Below are 14977 nucleotides of genomic sequence, written 5' to 3'. Positions count from 1 at the left end.
AGTTTCCATTTATGCAGAAGTGCATAGAAGTTATAAAGAAGATAGTTTTACATCTTCTTTATAAAGAAAAGAGAAAATGCAGAAAGGGTATCACTGGTGAGCGAAGAGACAAAATAGTGACACTGTAACATGACAATATTTGAAGGCTAGATCTCACCCACTACAAAGTGATATACTTGCAGTGAGCTCTGCTTTCAGATTCTTTCACTACAACCTACCAGGCTTCTTGGCGATCTCCAGCCATAAAAATATGAATTAACAAGAAAGAAGCTTTGAATCAAATCAAAGGAGTATTTCTGTTCATGTATCACAAGCCAAAGAAAACTAGATGAGAGTAGGTTTTGATCACATTTCCCATCAAAGAAAAATGAATAAATAAGGAATAAGAAGAAAATTAGTTTTGTAGAAAACAAACTGAGATGGCTTATTTAGGAGCACAGTTGCTGTAAAGGTGAAATATCAGGATGTCCTGATGTTATCAGGTATGAAGCATATTCATAACTGGTTTTCAACTTAGATGTCATAGGTGAATTTACACATTATTTTGTGTATTCCTAGACTATGTTCACATGCTGTTTAATGACTTCAGAGAGCTACCGAAAAAGAAAACCCAAAACACAAAATAGGGACAGAAAGAAGAAATCATCCACCCACTTTCCCACCCTTTGCTGCAGAAGAAGCCATACCTCCATTTGCTGAGCTTTAGTCCCTACCTGCTCTCCCAAAGGTTTATGAGGTGAGTGCTTCATGAATCAGAACAGTAAGATTAGGAAAGCATATAAAATGATGCTGAAGGGACAGTGTATAAATAACAGAGTGGAGACATGGCAAAAACCTTATTAAAGAAAAAGGAAAATCTATTGTTTTATATCTTATCCTTGGAAGGCATGTGATTCTTCATCTTGACTGTGCAATTTATATAGCTAATTTAAAAGTTAGCAAGACAGGAACTATACGAATGAAAAAGTCTCAGCTGAACTTTATGTAACCCAAGCTTTTACCATATGTTAATTGCAAAATATCATCATGTTTGTTTAATAAGATTTTTTCTACAAGTTATAAAGATATGCATGCTTTGTATTTCTGTTAACAGAATGAGAAAAAGGATGTATATTAGACCTACAGCAATCAATGGAATAAACAACTGGTGCATAAATATGACCGTGCCAAAAACATATTAAGCCTGCACTATCCTGTATTTGCAGCCAACTTATAATTCTATTTGTACTGCAGATGTAAAACTACGTCTTTTACTGAAAGATCAAAATATATATCAATTTATTGTAATATTAAGCTTGTCCTTCAAAACAAATCTTTAGTAAGAAACAACACAACTAGTGCCTTTCCCATGAATTTTAAAATTCTCTTTACAAACATTATGTTCCATTGCTCAACTTGCTGTACCTTCTTCCACAGGACAAACCTCAGTTGTGCTTTAAAGGGTATCTCTTTCTGTATTAAAAATCTTTTATTTATGATCCAGTTGATCTTTATGATCCAATTGATCGTTTGCTGAATGCTCCTGCTTGTTGCCCCATTTGCAGTCAAGGCTGCAGTTTAGGTTTTCCTTGGTCAACTGAAACTAATGAAGTAATTTTCAGATAAGTATCATACTGTGCCTGAGAAACTCCATCTGTTCTCCGTTTGTCCACACACAGAACAACCACTTTGTCCACTTCTACATTTCTACATGCACACTTCTTCACCTACTTAGCTTAATTCACTGTCGTAATCCCACTGCTTCACATTCACTTATTTGCATCATTCAAATAGTAATGTAGTTATGGTCTGTCATCAGCATGTTTCCTAATGTAAATGGTTCTTCTACACCAGAACATCAAACATCAAAAATATATCAGAACATCAAAAGAGTAACATTCACTCCCTGTGGGCTGCACTGGCACGTGGCACACTGTCTTGAGCAAATTTGTTTGCTAATTGCATTATTGCAGAAGCACAGAGGTCTGTAATTGTTTGGCGTCTTTCCTCTTCTCAGTGAAGGGCACTGAATTATGCCAGACCTTTCCCTGCTCCCAGTAACCTGCACTGGCATGGAGGCCCAGGTGCATCAGCAGCAGATTTTGGGGGAAGCCCACATCCAGGCTCCTCTTCTTCAGGAAGCTGCTAGGGTTCTCCAGCTCAGCCACATCCTCTACCATGAATTTTCATAAAGATAGCCAGTTGATAATAGACAAAAAAACTTGATCTGTACCCACAACAATTATAGTCAAATACAATTAAACACACTAGAGACTTTAAAGTAGCTTGTGCATGCTTTCTATATGCACATTTCACATTTGTACCCATCCAACTTTATAAGAAAGAGATTGTGTCCCATAAAAAGGGAAGACATCCACCATTTAGAGATAAGGGAAGGTTCTTGTGGAAACATTAAGACCCACTTTAAACAGTTACTGTCTCAGTGCATTATTTTTTGGCATTGCCTGGTGAAAATAACATCTCATCCAAGCCTTAAGATGCATTCTTGAACTACATCCATGGAATAAGAAACAGGCAATGTAAAGCTGAGTAGTTCCAGATTCTGAAAAGAAGGAGAAAGCTGTAACTGCAAAAAATGAACAAATGTATAAAGTGAGTTTACAGTAACTGCTGAAAAACCATTCCTGGGATGTGTTTTTATTAAACAAACATGCATTCAATCACCAAAGTAAATCTCCAGACCAAGTAAATTCCAATGCTTTGCAGAAGAAACTTTGAACTCGGTATTTAATGTTGTGGAAAGGTTATAATTCAAAGATAATCTTGCCTCTTTGGTTCTGATCCTCAAGCTGAAACTTTTATTAGGAATATTTTACTGTGGACATAAGATAGTTAAAGAAAAAGGCAGAAAAATGAATGAGTCACTTGGCTGAGGAAGCACAGCAGCATTGAGGTCTGAGCACTATTTGTTAGCTCATGTCTAGCAGTATAAAATAAGTTGGAAAACAAAAGTCTGTTTGTAATTTGTTTTATAATCTAAAATGTTTTCCCTCTAAAATACAAAAATTCCTTGTATAAGGCTATGGCTAGTGGTCTAAATTTTCTCAGGTTTGTGAAACACTGATCATTCTCTTATCCCACAGGAATAACAGATGGGTTGTCCTTGTACAAAATATGGTATCCACCTGCACTTCATTAGAGAGCTGCATTTTTGTACATGCCACACCACAAGATCACCATGATGACATAGCAGCTTCAGAGAACAGCGTGACTAGGGCTTTTTTTTTCTTTTTTTTCTCTTGTAACACAGAGGATCTGGCAGGCTTTTACCTCCTGACACTGTTTACAGCATATATTGGTCGATACAGTCCCTTATTGCATCTGCTCTGGGAATTAAGGAAAACAGCTTCAAGGCAGTAAGGTAAGTGCTGCTGCATGTTTTAACCGTAATGTTCAGCTATTTAAATGTAGCTGTGATGGGAACGTGAAAACATGTCAGGATAAGTTTGCCAATTTGTAAATTGAACACAAATCAACAGTTGCTTAGTGGATTCACTTTCTCAGTTTCCTTAAAACAACCTCACATATTTTGTGCATCAGTGTGACACTTTTTTACAATCTGTTTTGTTCTACTTCAAAAGATGAGTTGATGTACAGTACAAAGAAATTTGTAGGACTAGTCACTGCTTACTTATTCATTCATAATCTCTTAGTAAGAGCTCCACAGACTCCATTTGTTAAATCGTTTTGCTTCATTTTACAAAAAGACAAGGTATCCTGATATTTAAATACTTAATCAAGTAAACAATGAGAGGAAAATTATAGGTATTTTGAATTTTTTAGTTAATTTTAAAGCACATTTTAAATATACTATTGAAACTTCTTAAAATTAAATCTTTTGCAAACTGTGTAATATGTTCTGCTGCAGAATTAATGTATATTTAGTTTAAGGCTGATTGAATGATAAACTTATATTTATTTTGTTTCACAACAACTTTAGAATTAAAGTAGTATAGATTTGCTCCAAAATAGTTTGAATAGTTTGTCTGCTCTACTGTAGTAAGCATTTTTCCAAAATCGTGGATTTGCCATTTAGTATGTTTTGGCAAGTTGCCTGAGCAACTTCACAAATATTTTCACAGGTATTTTATAACATAACTGGTTAGAACAAACACAGGCAATTAGTTCAAGCATGCTTATGTTATAACATAAACGTCTAAGAATGTATTCTGATTTTATCTTTTGGATTCATATAGTTCAGTGCAACAAACAAGCATGTATGTGTACACGATCTATTTACCTTTTACACTTCTGACAGAGAAACATTAGACACATGAACAAGAAATCCATGACTAAAGCAAGTTCACTACATATATACTTTACTGTGCTATTTTATGTCACACACATGCTCAGATGCCTTTGCATTACAAAATTGTCACCTACACTTTAAAATATTGTTGATAAAATAATTCAAAACACTTGCTATCTAGCTTTTTAAATTACTTCCAGGGTTCTGCAGAGCAGTTAAACATTGTATACTATTTAAAAGAACTGTCAGCCTATGTTATCAATAATAAAATTTAGCATTACAAATATAATTTGAAACTAGAAGAACAATAGAATTTGAATTTAAAATAGGATGTTTATGCTGCTTTATCAGTAAGACTATAAAATGATGCAGATATGTAAAAATGCCACTGTAAGGCCAAAGAGCGTAGTCCAAGAAGTTCATTACACTCTGTCTTATACTTTGGATACAGAAGCAGTTAGTCCCCCATCCTTAATGTCTAGTACCTAAATAGGACCAGATTTTGAGCTGAATTGTGTCACTATGGTGTCTTTGCTTTCAGAGGAGCTGTATTTATTTATACCAGCAGGGGACTGAAGGTTGAGTTTGCATGTCCTCATGCAGTAATGAAGAACAGACAAAGGAAATTACACTGATAACTCATATTTCAATGATTGCTCTATCCTATGGTTTGTAATTAGATAAATGTGATGGGATCAACACCATGTAAAACATATGCAATTGTCCTCCTTATTCAGGGGACGGCAGCTTAATATCTAACAGAAGGACTTTGTGGGTGATTGACTGGAGATAACATGAAAAGATTTTTTAAAAAATCTTCATGCTGTACTGCCTGAGATCAATAGGCCCTGCCTAGAGGTACTTTAGTTGAGACTATTAGCTGACTAGAATGTGATGTGGTTTTATCAAGTCAATAAAAGCAAGGAAATTTAGAATTAGGGAAGACTTTCTAGCTATGGCCCTGCATTTTAACACTAGGTACTCTGTGTAACACTAAACAAGGATAATAGCAAGACTAATGTACTCTGCTGGAAGATTGCCCAGATCTGAGATCAATGTCTGGCGGTCTGTTTACAGGCTTCACATACTTTCTGAAATTACTTGAGAACAAGAAGTTTCTAAGGATTTTCTTAATTGTCTCACTCTCTGAACAGTAGAGTACACCGAGCTTTGTCTTTTACTGGTGAAAATCAAAGTAAGCTCACTGACTTCAGTGATGTTAGACCCACTTTGCAACACAACATCTACCTAGGTAGTAAGAAATAAAAGCAAGATACTAATCTTCACATATTAGCACCTCGCAGAGTATCTGATGAGAAAGGTATAGCCTTAAAAAGTAAGGTGAGACCACTCATACTGGATCACAGCAAAACATCCCCAAGGACACCGAACATCCTTTTACTGTATGTGAACTGGAAGACCAACTATAAGAAGCCAGTGCTTTATTGTTCTATTGATTTAGAATGGTCATACAATGTAATCAACACATTTATTATTATACATAGAATTTGCAAGAACATTTGCGCTATCTGAAATTCAGTCATTTCAGATCCACTGTAGATCCGTATTAGATAGAGTATAGTCATGCTCATGTATGCAGTGTTGGTTGTTTGACATGCCCAGGACAATATGGTATATATTTCTATTAGTTTGTTCTTTAGGTGAATATGAAACTTAGTGGATCATGCTTTATTGGACATGATCCATGAGGAGAAGATATTTCAAGCTACAGGCATCTTAACACACTATACAGCAGATCATTACCCTCAGTTTGTAACTTCCTTGGCTCTTTCAAACTTAAGTCAAATTGCCACATGTTATTTAGATATGAGGCAATTCAGTATATTAGGAATGCTTGATAGAATTTAAATGGCAGAACTGCCTCTGAACATGGCCTTCAGCAAAACTGAAAACTCTTCTGTGCCAAGTTTGAAAAACTTGGACTATATCATTGTTCTTGTGACTTAATGAATGAATGCAGGAAGATATAAGGAATGTTTTACTTACAACAGGAGAATGGCCTGCAGTTTTGCATTACAAAGGCAGATTATAACAAGACAGGGACTGTAAGTTTATAGTAGTAACAATGCAATACTAACAAACTAATATATTTTTCTTAATTAATAGTTTAAATAGAAAGCCTGAATGAATTAGTTTTTAGTTATAATCTTTAGGTGGTAAAATTTCAAATATTGCTGAAAGAGAGAAAAAATTAAAGTTATGACTTTTTTATTCCCTCTCACCATACAGGGACAAGACACATTGCAAAGATGACTTTAAACTCCCTACCTATCTTTCTGTTATTGATTAGTGGCATTTTTTGCCAATATGACTATGGTCCTGCAGATGATTATGGTTATGATCCTTTTGGGCCATCCTCAGCGGTCTGTGCCCCAGAATGTAATTGTCCTTTAAGCTACCCTACTGCCATGTATTGTGACAATCTTAAACTGAAAACCATTCCGATTGTACCAAGTGGAATAAAATACCTTTACCTTCGAAACAATATGATTGAGGGCATTGAAGAGAACACGTTTGATAATGTAACAGACCTACAGTGGCTGATCCTAGATCACAACCATTTGGAAAATTCAAAAATTAAGGGAAGAGTCTTCTCTAAACTAAAGCATCTGAAGAAACTTCACATTAACTACAACAATTTGACTGAAGCTGTTGGACCACTCCCCAAAACTCTGGATGACCTGCAATTAAGTCATAACAAGATCACAAAAGTCAATCCTGGTGCACTTGAGGGGCTGGTGAATCTGACTGTCATTCACCTCCAGAACAACCAGCTGAAAGCAGATTCTATTTCTGGGGCTTTTAAAGGCCTGAATTCACTTTTGTACCTTGACTTAAGCTTCAATCGACTTACAAAGCTACCAACAGGACTGCCTCACTCCTTACTCATGCTGTATTTTGATAATAACCAGATCTCCAATGTTCCTGATGAGTACTTCCAAGGTTTTAAAACCCTGCAATATTTACGTTTATCCCACAATAAATTAACAGATTCTGGAATACCAGGCAATGTCTTCAATATCACATCACTGGTTGAGTTGGATCTCTCCTTCAATCAGCTGAAGAGCATTCCAACCGTCAGTGAGAACCTCGAAAACTTCTACCTCCAAGTCAACAAAATTAACAGTGAGTTAAATTTGCATATTTTCAATATTTTTTACCACAGTCTGAATACTGGTGGTCAATGTGAGTATCTGAAAGGGTAGATCAACCAGTCTGAAGAAATGGTACTGGTTAGACTGTTAGCACACCGACAGTTCTCTGACTGTTGTCCACATTAATGTTAAAAGACAGACATTTATCTGATAGCTACTCAAATTAACCTTAAAGACAGAAATTTCTGTTTCCATACTAATGTGGGTATTATTGGCTAAATTCTCATCTCATGCAAATTAGAGTAACTCCATAGAAGCCAATGAAGTTGACTTGTACAATTGAGGAAAAAACAGTGGGAAAAGTTTAATAAGTGTGGAAGGTGTTTGGAATTCACAAGTTGGCAAAAAGAGACAGATATCAGCTGAGGATCTGACTATGTTATGTGTAACCTTTCAGAAGGCTGGTAGGGGAAGTGCTGGAGGGAGGAGAGAGGGACAAGACGACAAATTCATAAGATGTCAGGCACAAGGCACAGTGAAAAAGATACCACAAAGGAGCTGCTTTTTTCTCTTTCCTCCCTTCTCCCTCCAAACCCATCTTGAAAACCAAAGAGCTGCCCCTGTTGTTTCTTCTTTTCATTCCCATTTCCCATATTGTATGATCAGGTGGCAAGCTTGTCTCCATTCAAGCATGATTTGAAAAAATGTTCCTTCTGAAGTTAATAAATGTCACACTTGCATGAGATCACAGAGGTTTCTACTGAGACAAGGCTATTATGAGGCTGTCCTGGGGTGGGAAGGAGGTGTTGGAGAGCTGGAGAGGCCTCACCATCACATCAGAAGCTCTCCAGCTGCACCTCTGTCAGTGATGGTCCCTGATGGAGAGGCAGATCTGTCAAACATAACAGTGTTTCTGGAGGAGGACTTACATCATCTTGCTAGCTGGCATAAAGTAAACCATAAAACCCTCTCCTCTGCTTGCCTGCTTGTATCCATCAGGGGTTTAGGTTATCAGTGTTAGCTATTCCATACATAGCTAACTCCATACAGACATAGCCTTTAAAGCCAAATATTTTAATGCTGATTTTACCAGACAGAGGGCAAGACCTTTTGAAATGTTTTGTATTTACTATGCTTCACATTTTCCTCAACGTTATGATTTTTTTTCCTATTACATCTCATTTCCTTGTTTTGATGAGAGAAAACAATGAGTTAATGCTTCCTACTTGAGCCACCACATACACCAGCCTGTAGAACTCTATCAGATCTCTTCCTCTCCTAAAAGAGCTAACAATGATGATGTTTAATTGCTCATGAGATATATGAGGCAATTTTCTCTGCTCAGAATGGTTGTTCTGAGCCTTCTGCAAGATACACAGGTAATGAGTTTGTTTTCCATTCACATTTCCAAGGACTTCTGAGCAATTGTGACAACAATTTAATTTTGCAATGAAAGCTGTATTTCTAGAGTACTGGTCAGCAGCAGAGGGGGATGGTGTGAGGAGTGGGTGTGCACTGGCTGCTGCTGCACTGTCATTGTTACCCTATGGACCGATGCAAGAGAACTCTGATTTACTGGTTTTGCTTAACCATAAAATCTAGCAGACTTCAGTAACAAATTTTCTTGACTATCTAATTTCACAGGCATAATATTGTGTTCCCTAAGATGCTACTTGACAATGTGGGACAAAATTTAGTTAGCAATAAGCATTTAATCTTAATGAAGTACCAGGTACAGGGTGATCAAAGCCTTTGCATTTCACTATTCATTACACTTGACCTACAGCTGTGAGTGCTTAGTCTTTCTAAAAATTGAGTTGATTGACCTGTGAGTATTTGAGCCTCAAACAACTGACCAGTTTCTTTTTCTAATTAAAAATTGTAATTTGCCAGAGATTTGTGTAAGGATGACTGTAAACAAGGCCAGCTTCCCTTCCATACCATGGCCTGTGATACACATATACTGTGAGAGGGAGACTTCTGTATTAGGAGTAATGATAATTTGTCCTAAAATGTGCAAAACATATAATCTTTCAGATTATGCCTACATAGTTTAAAGTTTTCACTTATACCAAAACCTAACATAAGTATATTTCTCCAGAGTTCTTCATTTGCTACTGTCACCCTTTTTCTCAGGTACCTTTAGGCTATCAATTAACATTTATATTTGTCTAAGGAAGAGTAATCTGGTTCCAGTCCTTTTGATATTACCGGAAAGAAATGAAATATTTGTCTAAATTATTGTCCATGAGTTTCATCCTGGGCTTGCTATGGTCATTATGCATTGCCATACATAAAAAACTGTTTCAGAAATATTCTCATTTGAGTGACTGAGCTTTTTGAACAAGAGTTGATGAATGAAGCCAGGATTGGCTTCACTTCATTATGTTCTGTCTTCATCTATGATGCAAGGAGCAGTCGGCAAAGCGGATAGCAAACTGGAATGAAGACAAATTCAGAGTAACTCCTCTGATCTCTAACTAATAAATTGAAGCATATCCATTATATTGAATGTACGTTAGGTATCAGCTGTATGCTCCATCTACTGTACTTGATGTTAGTTGGATCTCCAAGCTAGCATAGAACCATGGAAGGTTTATAAAAGCCTTTGCTTTCTCCATACCTCAAACCTGAACTGTAACTTCTAAATTGAAACTTCTTTTTTTAATATTTCTTATTAGTTGTAATTTAAGGGTAGAATTTTCTGTCTAATAACAACAGTGGTTTGCTATTGTATTGTATTATATCATGCTTTAAGATGCCATTAGGATTATATATATATATATATACATGCACACACTTGTTTTACAGACTCCTCAAGGCAAAAAGAAACTCTTCAGGATGGAAAAAAGTACAGGAATGAAGGAGGTTCAGTGATATAAGAAGAGAGTCCAAAGGCAGACTTCTTCATATTTAATTTGTACTTGTAAAGGATTAAGGAGAGAGTTATTGTTTCCACATGAAACCCCAGCAAGAAGATACCATGTGAATGGAGTATAACAAGGGGGAATGTGAAAATGTTCCAGAGGACAGTTAAGGGGCCACATATTCTGCTCCGGTCCATTGGCTGGATCAGTACCTGTACCATAATTGTACTTATTCTGAACAGTTAGTTGTGGAGGTGCTCTACGGTCTTTTATCTGGCTCACTCCACCAATCTCAAAAGGATCTTTTTACAATGTGCAGAAATGACTCAGATATGATTACTGTGGGCTCACAGACCAGCAAGGATGACTATGGGAATTCACATCCCATTAGGATTGCCCACTATATTGCACACCTGAACAAGGAACCTTTGCACAGTTAATCTTCCTCTCAGCTAAAGGCTGCTTACGCTCCTGATGTTCAAGGGATATACTCTCACCTAGCGTATAGTAAAAAAACAACTCTGTCTGCTCCCAAGGTATGAGAGAGGAGAGGAGAGGAGAGGAGAGGAGAGGAGAGGAGAGGAGAGGAGAGGAGAGGAGAGGAGAGGAGAGGAGAGGAGAGGAGAGGAGAGGAGAGGAGAGGAGAGGAGAGGAGAGGAGAGGAGAGGAGAGGAGAGGAGAGGAGAGGAGAGGAGAGGAGAGGAGAGGAGAGATTTCCTGTTCCTGATTTTTTTTCTCCCCAGATATTTCAAATATTCATGTAGTTTGTTAGAATATCAGAATTTCTTATCGTGACAGACACTTTTAGTGAGAAATTAATTGTTCAGATGAAAATCCAATTTTCATCTAACCTTTCTTGTTTTCTCACTGTCTGGCTCATGCAGGAATTCTGTGTTGGGAAAATATGAATGCTACACTAGTGGCAAAATTCCGGGTCCACTGCCTCTGAACCTGAATATTATAAATTCAGGAAGACATTTTAACACCTGCAATACAAATAAGTGTAATGAAGGAGGAAGTAAGCTACTGACATATTTTATGCAACAGTGCTCTAGTCTCACTGATTGCAGTTCCCATAGAGATGATATAGGTAACAGCACATCAAGTGCATTCACTTACCTATTTTCTGCTAGTGGAGACTTCAATTAGAAAACAAACATTTTTAATATGCTTCTAACAACTGACAATTATATGAACTGTATAAAAAATTAATGTCCAAATGCAAACAGTGTGCACCAAATATTGGAGCCAAATCCCACTGAAGTCCATGACAGAGTTCCTTTGACTTCTGTGAGGACTAGACCTGCATCCACTTCCTAAGTGGTTTCAGTCTCATAAATAGTCAGCACAGCTGAGTATTTTGGTAACACAGATAAATTTTGTGGTTTACATTCATGAAGTTTACATCCTTTGAGTAGTTAAGCATCTACCCAACTTGTATAAGCATACCTTGTTTTGTAACAAAGTGTTAGTATTTATGTTCAAAAGTAACAATATGGAAAAAAACAAATAAGTAAATTTACAAAATTTTTAAATGTCTGCCTTCAACAAAAATATACTTACCATGTTGTTCCTGAATGACAAGAAAATGGAAAACAATATTATATTAGAATTCATGTTCATTTTATTATTTACAAATTACACCCAAACTATCTGCAGAAAACTGGACCTAAATAGTTAATAGTATAGCCTGTAGGCCGAGCAGATGAGTTCAAAGTCTCAGGAACTTATGTTTTCATTCAGCAAAATTCCACACAGATCTGATCCTATAAACATCTCTCAGATCATATGATCCTAACTCACAAGAATCATCAGTTCACTCCAGCTGGTACATTCTGAATCAGAAGACTATCAGAATTGGTCTGTAGGATTAAAATTATACTATACTGCAATATGGACTGCCCAATAAATGTGCCATCAAGGATGCATTTTATCTCTCACCCTTCCAAAAGAAGGCTGTACAATGTACAAATTGTTTTGATTTGCTTTAATCAAATTGGTGATCAAGAGCTAACATTTGAAATACATTTCCATAATCCCTACTCAAAACAACTTATTTTGTGAAAGATACACAAATCTTCACCCATTCTTCAACATCATATCTCTGTGTCCAAAATATTACCTAAGCTCTCATGCTTTAAAGAGCTGGCTGTACAGGTGGATATACATTTATACTTAGTTTACACAAGCCATATTTCATCAATAATAGCAGATTCTTGTAATGCCTGTTCTGAATGAAGCCAACTGAAGTTAAAGTGGAGATATGAAAGATCTTCCTCCACTTCCTTTAGTACTACAACGTAATGTAGGTCATCACATTTTCTTAGATTAGTTAAATAATCATGCAGAAAAGATCTATAAAGTGGTGTTTTCAAAAGTCCATAAATGACCTACGATTGGTAGTTAAATGGCATCCAATTTTGAGAACACTACCTTGATTTCTCAGATATTATGAAAGCTAGTCCTTTGCAACACAAAAGCAACTGAGGATATGACATTTGTCCACATATTGGTGAATGCATTCTTTGAAGGAGTCCCTTTAAAATATTTTCTGTGTGAATTCAATTGATGTCAATAGCCCAAAGAAGAACAAGCCTCTCAGACTGCTTCTTTAGTAGTGATGGAGCTTTTCAATAGACTAATCCTCTGTCTGATTCAAAGGAAACACAGGTGAGAATGAAGGATCATCTTTGCAGAATTACACAATATGGTATGAAGGGGACATCAGGTTTATTCACATACGTTCTCTCTTGAGGATAGATCTTCTCTGCATGACAGAGGTGTATAATATGTATATGTGTGTGCTTATGTATACTGAACACAGAATTTCTCTGCTTTGTGTAATTTCTAGCTTACAGTTAATACTGCTCATAAGATACAAGACAGAGTTTTCCATTCAAGACCTGTCTGGTGTCATGTGAACCAAATAATACTTCAAATTAATAGAGGCTATATATATAATTACATATAAATTACAATAAATATAAATATTTTTATAAATATTTTTTATGTTTATACTCACCTTCTAATCCTGCTGTTCTGCAAAGGTTCAACTATACAATTTAAATGTAAAACTATTCCCCGACCCTAGACCCAAATTTCATTTTGAAACTAGTAAATCAAAGTGACACATCCAAAATAATATTTGACACAGACACCCATTGACTGCCTGTTCTTAAGGGTAAGGCCATATCATGGTTTCAATTTCTCCAGAAACTTTGTACTTCCTTCAATATCTTATGTAGCACGGTTTTACCCTTCCATCATAATGTACCCAGCATAATTGATTCCTCCCTCTGCATCTCCAGTTTTACTGGAGATTCATTTTTTTCCTTTTTGCTAAATGCCATATTAGACCTCTATATAAAATCTGAAGTCTTAAAAATCAAATGGGTATGAGGAGCATATAGCACTTGAAAAACTCAGTCTTGAAATTCTGAACCTCTCACAACTTATGGAAAGAACCTCTCCTAACACAAGCCCCTCAAGTTCCAGTAAACTCATGGGGAATTACGCCAGTGGACATGAAAAATATTGAAAAATAGTAGAATAAATTTAAGGTCACAATTTCCAAATAAAATTTAAAAAGCCGAAAAATAATGGGTTTGTCCTATTTGTCCTAATTATTCATACTTTCTCTTAATCATGTTCCCTTTGTTTCAGAGTTCCCATTGAGCAGCTTCTGTAAGGTTGTTGGGCCAATGACCTATTCCAGGATCACACATTTGCGCCTGGATGGAAACAATCTCACTCGGGCTGACCTGCCACAGGAGATGTACAACTGCCTTCGGGTGGCTGCTGAGGTTTCACTGGAGTGAGATGCCTGGGAGCATCCAGTTCCCTCCTAGGGGCAGTAACTACAGGAATTACATCATGATAGCTCTTTAAAATTAGGATATGCCTTAAAAAAAGTGTCAATCTGCATATTATCCATTCTGTTTTGTTAATATTTAGCATGCACTTGGCAACCTTCAGGAAATGTGTGCATATTTTTACAAACGGTTATATTTAGAAAGCACAAGAATGACCAGATGTGGTGCAAAATATGCCTTCATCTGCCTAGGTAAGTTGATGAAAAGCATTCAACTTCATAGAAATCTATGTCCATGCATGCAATACATGCCAGCTGGTACCAGATTTACATGGAAGTCAGGTGGGTTTCATCAGAGTGCTGAGCAGTATGGGCTAGCCTGTGTAAATAGCAGATTCCTCTCCAACCAATCCAACTTTCTTAATTATTCACACCTTTTTCATATTGTTATCAATTATAAAGGAAAAAATTATTTAACAATCTAAGAACAATTTAAAATGTATGAAAATATGTTTTCAGAGCCCATGACATTATTAAATTAATGGAATATGTGAAAGATAACAGGGAAACAAACATTTTTCAGGTTAAAAAATTGTTTACTCTTCTTTTTGTCATACTTTCATTTAAACTTTCATGGTAGGATTTTTATCCATTGCTGGTATAATTTTTATTTCAAAATAAGTCATATATACAAGTATTTTTATTCAATTACTTGCATGCTACTTTTAACCAGATTATAGAAAATAAAACATAGCAAATAGTATTTTTGTGTCCATATCAGTCAACTATGTTTCAGTCTTTTATAAATTGAAAAAAAACTTCAGGTTAAGACAAGATTATCTAAGCTATTCTATTATTATTAAAATTTATTGTAAGGTTAAATAAACTGTTTTCTCTACTTTCAAGTTTCAATATGTTTGTAAACATATAATTT

At 36.1% G+C, this 14977-nt stretch overlaps 1 protein-coding gene across 1 annotated transcript; it reads left to right on the top strand.

Annotated features, from left to right (window-relative positions):
* The first annotated feature begins 3112 nt into the window (after window positions 1–3112).
* Window positions 3113–14942, top strand: LUM (lumican). Its single transcript, XM_072865138.1, has 3 exons — window positions 3113–3361; window positions 6500–7396; window positions 13896–14942. Exons 2-3 carry the CDS (start codon window positions 6520–6522, stop codon window positions 14048–14050), a joined length of 1032 nt encoding a protein of 343 aa, XP_072721239.1. The 5' UTR covers window positions 3113–3361; window positions 6500–6519; the 3' UTR covers window positions 14051–14942.
* The last annotated feature ends 35 nt before the right edge of the window (window positions 14943–14977 follow it).

The sequence above is a fragment of the Ciconia boyciana genome, chromosome 1 (genome assembly GCF_034638445.1).
Source record: "Ciconia boyciana chromosome 1, ASM3463844v1, whole genome shotgun sequence".
In the NCBI taxonomy this organism is placed as follows: domain Eukaryota; kingdom Metazoa; phylum Chordata; class Aves; order Ciconiiformes; family Ciconiidae; genus Ciconia; species Ciconia boyciana.
This window is presented reverse-complemented; position numbering and strand designations above follow the sequence as displayed.

Bases quoted from the DNA above. Each gene is read 5' to 3' on its own strand.
- LUM (XM_072865138.1), top strand. From the start codon at position 6,520: ATGACTTTAAACTCCCTACCTATCTTTCTGTTATTGATTAGTGGCATT. The intron at 7,397-13,895 runs GTGAGTTAAATT...CCTTTGTTTCAG, and splicing joins CCAAGTCAACAAAATTAACA to AGTTCCCATTGAGCAGCTTC.